We start from the raw sequence: 15378 nt of genomic DNA on the forward strand, positions 1-15378 counted from the left end.
CTTTCTGCTCTGTGATAGGTCATCATTTCTATAATTTCCCATCACAGGTCAGATTTCTACAAGTTTACAAATGGAATTTTATGAATCTAGTTCACTATCATGTAATTGAATCTACATTATGCTGCAAGGTTATGGAATTACTATGATCAAGAACACCACATTTATTCCTATAGCAATGTGTATGATGGTCTTTTTCTACTTCTTTGCTTTGACCAAAACTTTTTTGTCTCCTTATTCAGTTCACGATCAAACCTCTAGACAAAAAGACCAATGTTTTCAAGTTCAACTCTTCACGTCTGAGAGTAAACAAGTTGGTGAGTTCCACTGAGCTAAAAAAAAAGCTATTTTGACTTTAGATGGTTCATCAAATAGTTTTCTTCTCCTAAAAACAACAATAATTCTTGTCTTTGTTTTTGACCGTTAAGGTGAAGAAAAAGCCTGAAATTAGATGGTGAATTACAATGTAATTGTTATGAATACCACCAATTCTTGTTTTATGCGTCTTTTTTTCAGATCCTTCAGCTGTGTATAGGAAACCATGACCTGTTTATGCGTCGGCGGCGGATAGACTCGCTTGAAGTGCAGCAGATGAAGGCACAGGCCAGAGAGGAGAGGGCCAGAAAACAGGTACAGATATTGGATAGAACAAAGAATAGGAGATGTGGCTGAACATGAACAATGGCGTTTCCATCTCAGTGTACTGCAAAGTTTCCTTATTGCCACTAATTAGTCTCTCATTAAATCCTCTTTATATTTGCCCACACGCCGTCTGTCTGTGTTGTTCAGGTGGAGCGGCAGCGTCTGCAAAGGGAGAAGCAACTGCGGGAGGAGGCAGAGAGAGCCAGGGATGAGTTACAGAGGCAGCTGATTCAGCTGCAGGATGAGGCTCACATGGCCAATGATGCCCTGGTGAGACTTTATTAGTTATCTAAACCAATATCTATTATATTGCTGCCTGTATTTTGCATATACACTTCAGTATTTTGTCGGATTCTTTTGTATTGGTCTCCATTTTAATTTGCTAATTATTTCCCTTAAATGCCTCCCACTTCTGCCTTGTTGTCCTCTATCAATCCCCCTTGTTCCTACTATATTTTTGTACATTCTTATTCTTGCTAATTATTTTCTATTTCTTTGCTCCATTTCTTTTTTTTTTTACTGTTCCCCTTCCCCTCCATCTGCTCTTCTCCAGCTGCGTTCAGAACAGACGGCAGACCTGCTGGCTGAGAAGGCACAGATCGCAGAGGAGGAGGCCAAGCTGCTGGCCCAGAAAGCTGCCGAGGCCGAGACAGAGATGCAGCGCATTAAAGTGACCGCCATTAGGGGTCAGGAGGAGCGGCGGCTCATGGAGCAGAAGATGCTAGAGGCAGAGATGCTGGCTCTCAAAATGGCAGAGGAGTCAGATAGGAGGTGGGCACCGTGGAGTGGAGGAGGACCGGGTGAATGATTGTGGAGAGTAACAGCAATGCATGCTGCAGTGGAGATCAACTGTTTGGCCACAATGTGCTATTTCTCTCCAAATCATGCCTTACTGGTGCATCAAAACATAGTTTTTAAACAACTTCAAGCCTCCCCAATGTTTTTGGGGTTGCTGAAATGTTTTATTTTAAAGGTCCAGTGTGTAAACTTGGTGAAACAATTTTCATTTGGCAGAAATTGAAGGTAAAATAATTATACTTAACTTTGTATAAGTGCATGGTCAACTAATTTTATGAGTTGTTGTTTTTCATTAACCCAGAATAAGCCTTTCATATTTATATCAGAGGCTGGGTCAGTTCTATGGAGGTTGTCATTTTGGACCAACGTGTTTTTACAGTAGCCCACAATGGACTAATTAAACATCTTTTGAGTTATGATGCTAATCGATGGCTACATAGGTTCTCCAACACACTTGGAAGGGAAATTCAACATGCAGCTTCACCAGTAATGTTGCTAAATTTTACACACTCTACCTTTAAAGGTGCATGAACATGCAACTACACAGTAGTTTGCTCAGCTGTGCAGAGGTCGGTCGATTTGCTTTGGTCACACATGTAACACAGCTACATTTAAACTGATCAAAGTATAAGAACCTCTAACTTGTTTAAGCAGGTAATCATGCAGTTACTGATGCAGGGAGATACCTTTTGTTCTGCCACCTTCCCCCCATATCTTGGGCGCATAAGTTAATTTATGTTAGATAATTGTAAGCACTAGTACCAATAGATGGTAGGAGTCCCTGTCAAACTGTTTTTTTTTTTTTGACACAGTGAAGCTTCACAGTGCTACAACTGACTTTGGCACAAACTCTCATTTGAACTTGAGGATGAACTGACAACTTTGATGGTAAAGGGTCAAAGAAGTTCAAGGTCACTCTGACCTCACAGTTTTCCCTTGTGAATGTGTTATCTGAAAACTGAATCTAGAGAATCCTTTAAAATGTGGCACAAATGATCACCTGGGGCCTCATGTATAAACCGTGCGTACACACAAAAAGACGACGTACGCTTGCTTTCACACACAGACGGCATGTATGAAAATGAACCAGGCGTGGAACTTTGCGGCTCGCAACACAAACTTTCAAGCTGCCGTGAGAACTCTTAAGTCTTACTTTGAGCAAATGACTGAAATTAATTTTCCTTTCTTTATGTAACACAGCGATGTAAAAACTCACAGCTGCTGACGTGAACACATTGGACTTGAACGTTGACTAGAACATTTTCTTTATTCCATTTTAATCCTTATGATGATGAAATAACTGCAAAAAAGTTATTCCACCACCGCTGCGCCTTTCATCAGAAGAGAAAGGCGATGCAGACTCCAGCACATGAACCTGAAACACCAGCACACTGGCATCTTCTTCCTCCCTCTTTCTTCCTCCCCAGCTTCCACAACACAATCAGTGGCAGTAATGAATCATTACATGGAGTAACTCAGTGAGTGCTGTCTACTTATTCGGTGCGCAATGTGTGTGTAACTGGATGATGACGTGTGACACTGACAAATTTATAGATTGTTGAAATGATCTGTAAATTCAGCTCACATGGATAAGTCATGTCTAAAAACATACATGTTACATCAGAAAAACAACATGCACAGGATCAACTATCAATGCTCAGCCAGTTTTTTCAAGCATCAATATTAATATGAGAGCAGCTGCTGTGACCCTGACAATTCCTTCGTGTTTATCACTAATTCCAAAAAAAACAAACAACCAAAATAATATATTTTTTTAGATTTATACATCAAAAATTGATGCACTGATCACACACTTTCCTTCTTTTTCTTTTCTTTTGCTCCTTCTTTGCTGCCGCATTTGCGATTGTTCTTCAGGAAGAAGGCTACAGAGAGGGCGTTTGTGTATTCATTTGTGAGTGTAACAGGAGCGTGGTGTGTTACTCATTCACCTCCGCTCAGTTTCACGTTTGATGGGATGTATAAGGAAAAGGTGTGCAGGACTCGGTGTATGCCCGGTTTTATTAATCTGAGATTTCTTTGCGTACGTACTTTTCAAATTTATTGAGTACGCTCCTTTATACATGACGCCCCTGGTCTTGCAGATTAACGGATTAGATTTAACTTTGCCACTACTGGCAAAAACTTTATCCACATACAAAAGCTTTATTTTTTTTACACTTCCTGCAGTAGGTCAAATCAAAGACACAGTTGATTATTTCTTTAAAGATCACATGGAAAAGGGGATAATGTCTTGGTGACTGATTCTCAATCACCATTTCTGCTGATATGTGGCGATCACTGTAAAGAACTGAAGTCATTTTATTAATATAACAGTATACACAGATACTAAGAATATCACTTCATTGCCCCTATTATGCAATTTATTAGGCAATCATATGAAATGGGCACCATTATCCACTTGCTGGTAAATGCAATTTCAGGATGAGCACTTTGCAGCACCAGTGAAATTTAAACCTGTGGCACTCAACATGTAAATGACTATGTCCACTCAAACCCTCCAGGCACACAGTGCCCCCACATCAACTAGAAACTGCCGAGTGTTCAGGAACACAATCAAAAGAAGTGTAATTATCACCATATTACAATTCTTAAAACAAAGTGTGCAGACTCGATGGTAGCATTATGTAGTCAGAAATAACATGGTCGATTATGTAAGATAGTTTTGAATTCGATCTAGATCATTCTTGGAGCGACTGGGAGATGAATTAAAGTATTGATTGCATCTGTCTTGTCTGTTTGTCCCTCAGGGCCAAGGAGGCTGAGCATCTGAAACAGGACCTGCAAGAAGCTAGGGAGGCGGAGCGCAGGGCAAAGCACAAGCTGCTGGAGATCACCAGCAAGGCTGTCTATATGGTAAGAGGCACATACATTTAAAACACACAGAAGAACACACATTGGTCATATACAAGGATTTAGTCTGTGTCAGGAAATCAGTTTATAAAAATGTGGCTTACAAACTGAAGTAGTTTCTTTTAAGTCCTTGTAAAGTAAATGCAAATGTTCTCCTCTTTTACACAGTATGGTCCCTATTTAGACAATCTAAAGAGCATGCAAAGTCACTGCACAAGGCACAAAATGGCTGTGTTTAATGTCTGAATTATGTGTAGGTGTGTTTTGGGTGTAACATCAAGAAAGTCAATCAGAGTTTCACTTTTCCTTTAAAAGCCAGGTGCACATGTGCCTGACACATTGCTATGTAAATGGCAAATGCAGAAACTGGAGAGGTGAATGATGCTCTGCTAAGGAGATGGATAAATGCAAAATGAAATCTTGAAAGGAACTTTTAAGAAATGCACCAAAGGCACATTTGAAGTTAAGTACAAGCATCAGAAGTTATTGGTGATGACACAGGAGCGCACAGTCTCACATGATGTGAAGATTCAAATAATTGTTATTTTACATTTGAAATATGTCCGCACTACTGTGTGAGACACTTTGCTTGTTTGTATTTCTATCTGTGGCTGAATCAGCAGTTTAACAGTTTACTCATGCATTGACAATCAAAATGCGGAGGAGGAGGATGAGGAGGAGCGGCAGCGTGTCCCTATGTGTGACACAATCAAAGTGTATGTGGATCGTGTACTCGCCTATGCTGGCACATCTAACGCACCGCTCAAACACACATGAAAATACTGCAAAATGGTGCAGTGGATTACTGCTTCCTCAAGATAGCAATGCACCTACATTGCACCTGACTTCACCTCATTCACAACACACCCACAGGTACTGTGACGGAAACTAGCAACGACACTTGTGCTGCAGTTTGTGCCGCTTTGCCCTGAGCACAAGATAGAGCCCTGTGTATGTGTATGTATGTTAGAAAATTCTGCGTGGACTTTAAACTGAGTAGACCAGTATGTGTGTGAGAGCGTGTTTGGGTCCTCCAGCTGACAAGCCCCCAGCTTCTCAGAGCAGAGGATATTGCAGTTCAGTGCATGATAATATAGTACATAAACTCTTAGCGACTTTTATAATCATTCAAATTAGGTAAGATAGATAGTAGCACATTTTTCTGTGGACTGACAAAGTCAGAAATGAGAATTTTATCACTTTACACTGGCCACCCAATTATTGTAATTTATTTTAAAATCTTAGTTTTAACATTCACAGCGATACACAGTCAAACTCCCATTTACATTACTGACATTACTTATGCTTGTTTCATTCCTGGCATCTTTTTCTATTAGTATTATTATTATTGTTGTTATTATCCATCATACACCGCTTTATCCTCCACGTCCCTGAGGGTCGCATGGGGAGCTGGAGCCAATCCCAGCTGACATAAGGCAAAGGCAGTGTACACCCTGAAGAGGTTGCCAGTCCATTGCTGGGCAAACAAATAGCCATTCCCTCTCACACTCACACCTATGGGAAATTTTAAGAGTGAGTGTCCAATTAACCTAGTACCCATTCTGCATGTTTGTGGACTGTGGCTGGAAGCTGGTGCCTGACATGATGTTGATGTTGTGATTGGTCATGTGATCTGTTATTTAGCTCAGCTGTCAACACTTGTCCAGTTGAGTTGAGCGTACCTAAGGAAGCCATGGGCCAAACGTGTTGTTTACTTCACTGTTCACTCATGAATAAATAAAAGTAAAGTCATAACAGAGTGCGGTGGTTTTTCATTGTTATTTTGTACTTTTGGCTGTGTAGTGGATCTCTTTTTTTTCATACAATGTCATGTGGTCCATGAATTCTGTGCCCATAGGGAAGAACTGTACATGCTGTAGTATTTCACTGGAAAAAAAGTGAAGAATGAGCATTGCTGCTGTTTGTATGAAAATATGTCATGGCTGTACTAGTTTGACAGTTTTATCTTGACAGCTAATGGCACTTACTTGCACATGAAAACACACACACACATGCAACTGTAGCCGCACAGTGAACAGAAGCTACTTGCATAAGAACAGGCAGCACATAAGGCTGCCTGCACAAGAGCTTGTAACATGCTAAAAACCCACTCACTACATGTTCATCTGCTCCCTCATGCATGCACACACAGATGCATATTGAGATAGAGGACTACTCGCTTATAAGCTTATGAATGAAAAGCTTATATGTAAATACATGGTGCAGGGTATATGTACAAAAGACAGATTGCCACTGGGAAACCAGACTACCCATATCAGCTTCTTAATGAAAACTACACAAACACATTTATGCGCACAAAATTCTCCACTCACATTCTCATCAGCCTGTGATTGCACTCCATGCTCTGCCAGACCGTGTTTATGTCGCCTGTACCCACCGTGTAGCTTGGATGCACATTGTGTATAAATATATGTCTTATCCAGGTGGCGTGTGATCAGACATTGGGCAGGTGTCTGATAGCATATAAGTATAAACTCATGGTCTGTGACAAATCACAGTGGTCATCTTTATTCTCTTCCTGTTTTTTAACTGTTATATCTACTTTGTGCCCCAGAGGTGTATACGTATCTCCCATACACTCTGCATTCCCCCTATATACAGTATACTGTATATGTACACTGTTATTCCCTCTCTTTATCTTCCTCACATTAATTTCTGTCTTTTACTTGTCAGATATTTTCCTCCAGTTTCCTTTTTTTCCCTCATGTTAAAGCTAGGCTCGGTAAGTCTATAAAAGCTAGCAGTAGCAGGCTACAATTGCAACTGAATGGAACAAATCTATGCCTCTGTGGATTGTTGTATGACAAATCTATTTATTGATGGCTATCGGGACAGAGGTTAGGTGTTTCAGAACCTTTTTCAGACCCAGTTTTAAGTTTTTCATTCAGTCCCATTTTCCACTCTATTTTTGAAAGTTTGTCTGTATCTCATCCTTGCTTCTAATCTTTCTGGCCATCTTGTCTAGTCTCCTGGACTCCCGCCTGACTGCATGCCTCGTGACCTGAGCTTCAGCAGGGAGAACCTCAGCTTTGACTTTAAAGATACTGATATGAAACGCCTCTCCATGGAGATCGAAAAAGAGAAGTGAGTGTCCGGCTGTGCCTTGCTGATATGTTTGCATTTGCACTCTCCTGTTATGTATGGTAGCCTTATTCCAATAGGGATATACTTGTTAATAATCAGAGGCCATGATTATTGATTTACCCTCAACGTAGGGGACAGCATTTTACTTAAAGAAAGACTTGCTGCCGGCTTTCAAGCATTTTATTTCATCTCACTTATGGTGTCAGTGATTGCAGACAAGAAACTGCAAAGAAAGATGAGCATGACCCTTTACTTTGGAGTTGAATTAATTACCTGGGTGTTCAGTGTCCTTTAATGAGGTAAATGGGTTAGCAAGTGAGGAGAGAGACTGCAGGTCCTATGTTGGGAATCAACTGGTCCCAAAACTTGAAAGCCTGATTGCTTTCCAATTACCAGCTTATCCACTGTTAATCACTCACCACTTAAACTTGTATTAAATGCCTTAAATTGATTTCTGTCTTCACAACCGGTTTGTAACTAATGTGCAAATTATTATAAACTATGTGCCTCTTGCCATTATCAGATTTACATACATTATAGAACCAGCTTGAGGTTTACAGTATGGAAAAAGCAACTTTCAATGTATGCATTGATAATAGATTTGGTAAAAAAAAACATTGCTCTGGTGTGACAACCCCGAAGGTAAAAAAAAGTGTGATTCATCTCAAAAGACATCTACTGAACCATCTCCCAACCTGCAATTTCTCTGTTTAGAGTTGAGTACATGGAGAAGAGCAAGCACTTGCAGGAGCAGCTGAATGAGCTGAAGACAGAGATTGAAAGTCTGAAGCTGAAGGAGAGAGAGACTCCTCTGGACATCATTCACAACCACAACACAGAGCAGGGGACCAGCAAGCACAGCAACTTTAAAAAGGTAGCGACCGGCTTTGCTGCTTGCATGGCAGATGCATAAACACACATCCATTTTATGATAACTGCATTTTCTTTTGTGGATCAACAACTCTTATGTATGTTAATATTCCTGCTGAAGTTTTTACTGAGATTGTAGCTGCCTGTCGTCTGTGCAGAGAGCTTAGTCAGCTGTATGTAAGATGCTGACTGTGAGTACATTCCTAATACCACCACTGTTCACAAAACCTGAACTATCACTTTAAAATGATACTGGAAAATTGATACAATAGCCTAGCATTTGACAGAACACAACGGTTGCTGCGGTAGTCGATATTACCAACTAATAACTTGCCAAGCAGCTAAACTGATTTTGCAGATCGAGAGAAAAATTGAGTTGTAGTTTATAAAAGTAAAAAAAGTAAAATAAATCAATCCAAACTATTAGTAATTCTTATATTATAGCGTTGAATAATGTGTCCATCATTTGTGAATGAGACCATGGTCTTTGATATTATGTGAAATTAAGTGGGAGTGGTAACCACTGCTGCTTATTCTTAATGTGTTTTGTTTAAATGAAGAAGTTACTTTTTATCAGGGCAGCCTGTGGCCAAGTGGAGAGGGAACTTGGCTTGTGACCAGAAGGTTGCCAGTTCCAGTCACCACCAGGTCGAAAGGGCTGGGGTACCCCTGAGCAAGGTACCCAACCCCTATTGCTCCCCGGGCGCTACTCAGTGTGGCAGCCCACTGCTCCTAATTCTAGGATGGGTGAAAATGCAGAGAATAATTTCCCTAAGGGGATTAATAAAGTCCTGTCTACTGTCAATCAAAATATATTTTATAGCCTGTCATGTATTGAATTGAATTGAATTGAATTGAATTGAATTGACTTTATTCCTCCCCCAGGGGGGAAACACACATTCACCACAGCTCAGTTGTGAAAAAAACAAAGTGAATAGAAAAAAAATAAGAATAAGAATAAAAAAGAAATAAAAAATATATAATACAATAAGATTAAAAAAGAGCAATACAGTGCAATAGTGAGAAAAATAAAAAGTTACTAGATAAGGAATTACACTCTAATATAGAGTAGTTATCCGGGTTAAGTACAGCAGTGAATGGACATTTAAGTTAAATATCCAATGTACAACACTCATGTCTCGCTATCATATTATTTTAAGGGAGGGAATTGATTCTTGGCACATCACTCAATAGCAATAGTCCAAGTCCAACCTTGGACCAAGTGGACTTGGTCCAAGGTTGGACTTGGACTATTGCTATTGTTCATTTTTCAGCCGTTCATTTCTTCATAGATGGAGCCTACTTGGGAAAGGGGTGGTAATAATTCATTATCCATGATAGTGCTCTATGGTAGTGCTCAGTCTTAAGAGTCTTAAGAAAATAGAAAACATGAAGTGCTACTGAGAGCAAAATGATTGTTTGTATGGCTCTGCAGCTGACAACAGCCAGAACCCAAAGGCGTTACGTTTTTGGGTTTTGCATCCATGCCATTCAAAGGAACATGATATCAAAAGAACACCTTAAAGGAATTTCTTCAAATTTAGTTCACATGGACAGATCAAGGTCTTTGTCATTTCACAGATAATTTGCCTTGTGACAGTGATATTTCAAGAACACAGCAAGGGAAACACCCACTGGAAATGTTGGTACAAATCTTCACTTGGAGTCAAGGATGACCGGATTACAATTTGGTGGCCTATGGTCAAGGTCACTATGACCTCAGGATACATCATCTTAAGAACGCCTTGAGATGATCCTTTCCAATTAGGTACAAACGTTTGCTCACGCTCACATATTTACTGTTTGAGTGGTCAAAGATAAAGGTGGCAGCGGCCTCACAAACCATGTTCTGTGTGTCGTGTGCAGAAAAAATAGTGCATCGGTCAGCTGAGGCATGTAACCACTGAATGTTCCATTCTTTCCATGCATTCTTGTGTAGTGATGATATGAAATTACACAAAAAAGAGCCCTTTAGCTTTAGGCACAGTCCATAATGGATTGATAAAAAGCAGTGAAAATTGTTTACTGATTCTATTTCCACTGTCCTTTGATGAACTGGCAGATTGGGCTCATTTTCTTTTATCTATCCACACCAGTATTTCTCTAATTCCAGCAAAATCATCAAAAGAAACTATTCTCCAACAGTGTAAAATGTGCTTGTAGCACGAGCACTAATTGATTTTTGTGCGGTGATTAGTCTTTTGGAAGGATGGGGGCACTTCTGGCATACAGGGGGTAAAACAGGCTAAGTAAAAAAGTGTTGTTTTAATTGAACCAGAGGCAGATGACATTCATCTTCTAGTGAGAGGGTGTGTGTGTGGGGGCACACACTTTATGTAGGGAGGAAAATAAGTCTCCTGTGCCAAAAAGGTGTGACTTTTTTTGTTTTCTAGAGAGGCAGGGGTTGACCAAAAAATATTCAAAGGATGAGGATTTTAAGGGAGGCTGAGTTACAGAGATGTACTAAGAACTGCTGGCACCCACAGAGGAACAACGCTGGGGAGGTACACAGTGGGAGAACAGGGTCAGAGGGAATGTGTAATGAAGCACAGATCTCTCAGCCAGAAGCTTGAGGACCTAGTGAAGTTTCCTCTGTCCAGATTCTCTCTCTACCCTCTGGTTGATTAATGAGTAGCCCCTTAACATGGCCCAGTGCCTTTGCACTTATAACAGGTCACATGTTCTGCTCTGTTAGCACTTGGCCTGTCAGGAGTGTTCATTGTCAACAACTGAATCACAACACAACTGCATTGGAGTTAAAAAACCACACAGTTAAGTTTCACATGAAGCACTCATCCTTTTATTGTCATCTCTGGAGCTGGTGAGGCATTATGTTTTCAGTGTATTTATGTGTATCTATCCTTATTATAACATTCAAGGCCACAGTGACCTAATATTTTTATGACGGTGATATATTAACAATGTGTTTGTAAATATGACTCTTTTGTCAGATACAACAGTTTTGATCCATTCAGGATTCACAATGTAATAGATTTTAAAGACGATGGAGCATTAGCACATGTGACGCTATCAAAACTCCAGTTTTAACTACGGTGCAAAGATGAGAACTTTGAGATATGAATGGCTTCCAGCAAGTATGCTTTGCTTTTTTAAAATTAGCATAGGAAGTCAAAACTAGGACAAGTAAGTTGCAGCCTTTGCAATTTGCTAATTAGCATTGTTTCAAACTGTGATGTAGATTTGAAAATGATTCATTGTTCAGCCCTTTTCTGCAATGGAGGTACAGTATATAACCACTGGGCAGTAACTACTTTTTTGGGGAATCAAAGGAGATCAACTGTCCACTGTCAGAAACATTTCTTTTCTGGAAATAGCTCACTGTTCTTTTTAAAATAGTCATACCTGTGATATTGAATATAAAATGATGGGTGATGGATAGTGTGGAACAGAAAGCTAGAGAGTTGGACACACATTAGCCCGTGTTGTTCAGGTTGCATCAGGGATAATAGAAGTCAATCGGTAAATATTACATTGCAAGTCTGTGCAGTCCCACACATTTTTCTGTTTGGATTTGCTTAAGCCCCCTCCCCATGTACACGTTTCCCAAAAATAACCTGAATCTCCGTAATGTCCTCCTTCATCCCTGGTATAATATTTACTTTGGCGACCACTTTGATTCCCTCTAGTCTATAGATGTTGAGGACATTAAAAGTTTGCTCTGCTGTATTAGATTAGCTAAGGGCTGGGTTTGCTGATGGAGTAAAAGCACAGCCACTGTCCCAAATTAATCCGTTACCAGCTAATTCAAACTCGGAGATAAAAACAGTTTACTGACTTCCTCTGACTGATATTGATCCTCTGCCTGCCCTGTACTCTATGTCTGTCTGATTATCTCTGCAGTAGTGAGGTGTCTGAGTATCCTCCAGATTTATTTGTGTCTCAGGGCAATTTGAAACCTTGAATGAGGTACATTTTCCTTCCAGCTGATGTACATTTGGATCAGTGTATCACCAGTGTCACATGCCTTGAAATGCCATCAAAGATTTATTACAAATAGAATAACCTTGGGGTTATGTTTTTTCTATAAACACAGCAACATATTTAAAGACCCACCACTCATTTTCTCCTAATTGTCACTTTGACTTTTGATAAGGGTAATAAAACAATGTGTCATTTGTTATGGGTCAGTGGGTCACATGACAAGAAAGCTATTAAAAACGAAGCATAAATATCGATCACACTGCAGCAGACATGGTCAAGACAACCTGCTAAGTTCAAACTGCACATCGGCATAGAGAAGAAAGGAGATTTAAATGTTGTTTGTGCTTTCCCCATTACCATGTACATATTCATATATTCTTGTTTCCCACGCATTTTGGAAAAAAAAAACAAAAAAAACTCATCAACTCTGTTGTTATCTCCTCCACAGCTAACACTGCAGAGCACCAAGACCAGAGTTGCCTTCTTTGAGGAACTTTAAACTACTTACCTTTAAAGGCAGGGATACACAACTGCCAACAGCAACGTCTACATTCCTGGTCAGAGTAAGTGACTAACTGCACTACAAGGCCTTATAACCCACCTCTGGGAAACCACTATTAAAATAACACTATGGAGGAAAAATGACCACTACCTTGATCTGTGCAATCTCCTTGGGCTTCATGTGTAAACACAAAAAGACTGTACATGTAATGTTCCTTTAAAAGTCTGTTGTAATAATTCTCCGATTTTGCTTTAAAACTGTGTTTACAGCGAGTGGGTGAACTGCAGAGCATTCCTCTTAAACATTTTGAAGTGAATTGCCCTTGGGTTTTATTAGTGTCACAATGAAGGTTGACCATGCAAAAAAGGGAAAGAACAGGCAGTGAATATGGACGGCCCCTGTTACACTGTGGGCTTAATGAAACGGTATTGGTGGAGTTTACGATCGTTATCATATCATGTCCTACTGGGATGACCTACATTTGCCTGTTCACAATGGTTTTGAAATTTGAAGAGAAACTTAATGCTCAAAGTTAAAAGTTGAACAAGACAATGTGTGATCATTAGGCTGATACTCTGACCCAGTTCAGCAGTGTGCAGTATCTGTATATTTTAGACGTGTTATTTCCATTTTATTCAAAAGTGCCAATTTATATCATATATATACTATATATACTTTTTTTTTCTTTTTAGTGGCATGAATTAATGAAAAAGTGAATGTTCCAAAGGAAATGCAGTCATTTATTGCTAAACGTGGGAGTTGATGGGCTGTGATGGATTTGGTGAAGTGTAGATAAAGCCTTTTAAATGAGGCGTAAGGACTTATGTTTACACCTTATACACATGACGAGGTTATGTTACATATCTCTGGCTGCTTACAGCAGTTGATGAATGTGTTCTTTGAGACTTAGTGCACTGTGCTCTCCTGATAGTGAGGAGATGATCCTTTGTACCACGTTGCTCTTAGGAACTAAATTGGATGAAGGAGCTGTGATTTTTTTTATTTTATTTTTTTTATGATTTTTTTTTTATGATGTGAGCTTATGTCACACCTATCATCTATTTTTTTCTGAAAGCAACCACTCTTTCAAGTGTCTTATTGAATTGCTATACTCTTCCTTTGAAAGAAATATCTTTTTTGGGAATTATAATGTGAAGAACATGTTTCCTGTCTGAATTGAACAAAAATAGAAAGCAGTATTTAAAATGAAACCTGTGGTGAATTTATAGGACATATATCTCTGGATTAACGTTGTGATATTGATATTTGTGCTTTGCTTGTAAAATAATAAAAAAAAAGACGAAATGAGGTTTGATATTTTTGTGTATTGGAGTAAATCTATTTTGGCAGATTTTAACCAATGTAAGCTTTGATACTGCCTGTGCCAACAGCGTTTTCCACCCAACCCAAACAGACATCCAATTACACCTTTGAAATGAATCGGGTGTTATGTAAGCACCCTCCGTCTTGTGTCAGATCACATGCGCTGTTTGTTTGAGCGACAAGGTCTTTGTGTTTCTGCTTGTGTGCTCACGGTTGAGCGTGCGGGGTTCTGCACATATCACTGCATTAACCCTTTGATTCTTGTCACTACAATGGCTCCAGGTCCCAGTGACTGACAGCTCTAGGACTGAGGTCATTGGGGGCTTCTCCAAAGCTCTGTCACCTCTTGGCTCAGCTGGAAATTGACCACCTTTGGCTTGTCAACGTTGTGACAGAGAGACGTATGTCTTCAGGAACCAACTCTCCCTGGGGGTGGGAGGTCTGCAGGGGCATCAGGCAAACAGGCAGATACACGTTCCTTTCTTCGCTGCCACCCACTCATCCCTGTCCTTGGAAACAGAGGAGAGGGGCTGAGATGGGAAGAGTCGCAGCTTTTGTCATTTACCCTGTTCTCAAGGGATCACAGTTGGCGTCACACCTGTACGCAAACACACTCATCTTGCAGCAGACTGGAAAAGGTTGTTGGTTTATTGCAGGGTGGGGATGGAACTGCCAAAGGCTTGAATATTGAACAGGGTACAGATAATAGGTAGGAAAAAGACCCTTGTTTCATTATCTAAGGTGAGCATAAATTCAAATATTGTGAATCACTTTGTGCCACATATTGAAGTGGATCCTTTGAACCCAAATGACTCAAAGGTCTAATGTGTAAAAAATATTTTTTTGCAGAAATTGAAAATTAATTATTATAACCTAGAACTTGATTGTACAAATTGTTGTTTTTGATTATCCCAGAATGAGGTTTTTATATTTAGGAGCTGGGTCTCCTCTATGGCAGTAACCAGAGTATTGATGTGTGCTGAAGACTACATTGATTCTCCACTTGGAAAACTTGGAAGAGTGAGGTGATGGATATTTAACTCCAACACGCAACTTCAACAATAAATGTCGCCAAACCTTACACACTGTACTTACCAGCATGTATCTTACAGAAAGGTCAAACCTGAAGTGTCAAATAATTCCGGTACAAAGTAAACACAGAAGATAAAGGATTTCAGAAAAATACAAAGTGCTGTGTACTAACTGGAGCAACACTTGAAAATTAAAATGTAAAGCAGACTTAAGGCAGTTGAAAACTTCATTTGTTGCTGTTGGAGTATCAAATGGCAATGGGGAAATTAACTTTTTTACATTTACACCGGTACACC

General features: G+C 39.8%; 1 protein-coding gene across 1 annotated transcript in view; it reads left to right on the forward strand.

The window, feature by feature from the left end:
* The window catches only part of nf2a (neurofibromin 2a (merlin)), a 29877-nt gene extending 15833 nt beyond the window's left edge, over nt 1-14044 (forward strand). The window contains exons 9-16 of the mRNA XM_044026712.1: nt 240-314; nt 514-627; nt 787-909; nt 1193-1410; nt 4206-4311; nt 7295-7413; nt 8128-8287; nt 12674-14044. Coding sequence (XP_043882647.1) covers nt 240-314; nt 514-627; nt 787-909; nt 1193-1410; nt 4206-4311; nt 7295-7413; nt 8128-8287; nt 12674-12724 — 966 coding nt within the window. The 3' untranslated portion in view covers nt 12725-14044. The remainder of the gene's footprint in view (nt 1-239; nt 315-513; nt 628-786; nt 910-1192; nt 1411-4205; nt 4312-7294; nt 7414-8127; nt 8288-12673) is intronic.
* The last annotated feature ends 1334 nt before the right edge of the window (nt 14045-15378 follow it).

The sequence above is a fragment of the Solea senegalensis genome, linkage group LG5 (genome assembly GCF_019176455.1).
Source record: "Solea senegalensis isolate Sse05_10M linkage group LG5, IFAPA_SoseM_1, whole genome shotgun sequence".
Lineage (NCBI taxonomy): Eukaryota > Metazoa > Chordata > Actinopteri > Pleuronectiformes > Soleidae > Solea > Solea senegalensis.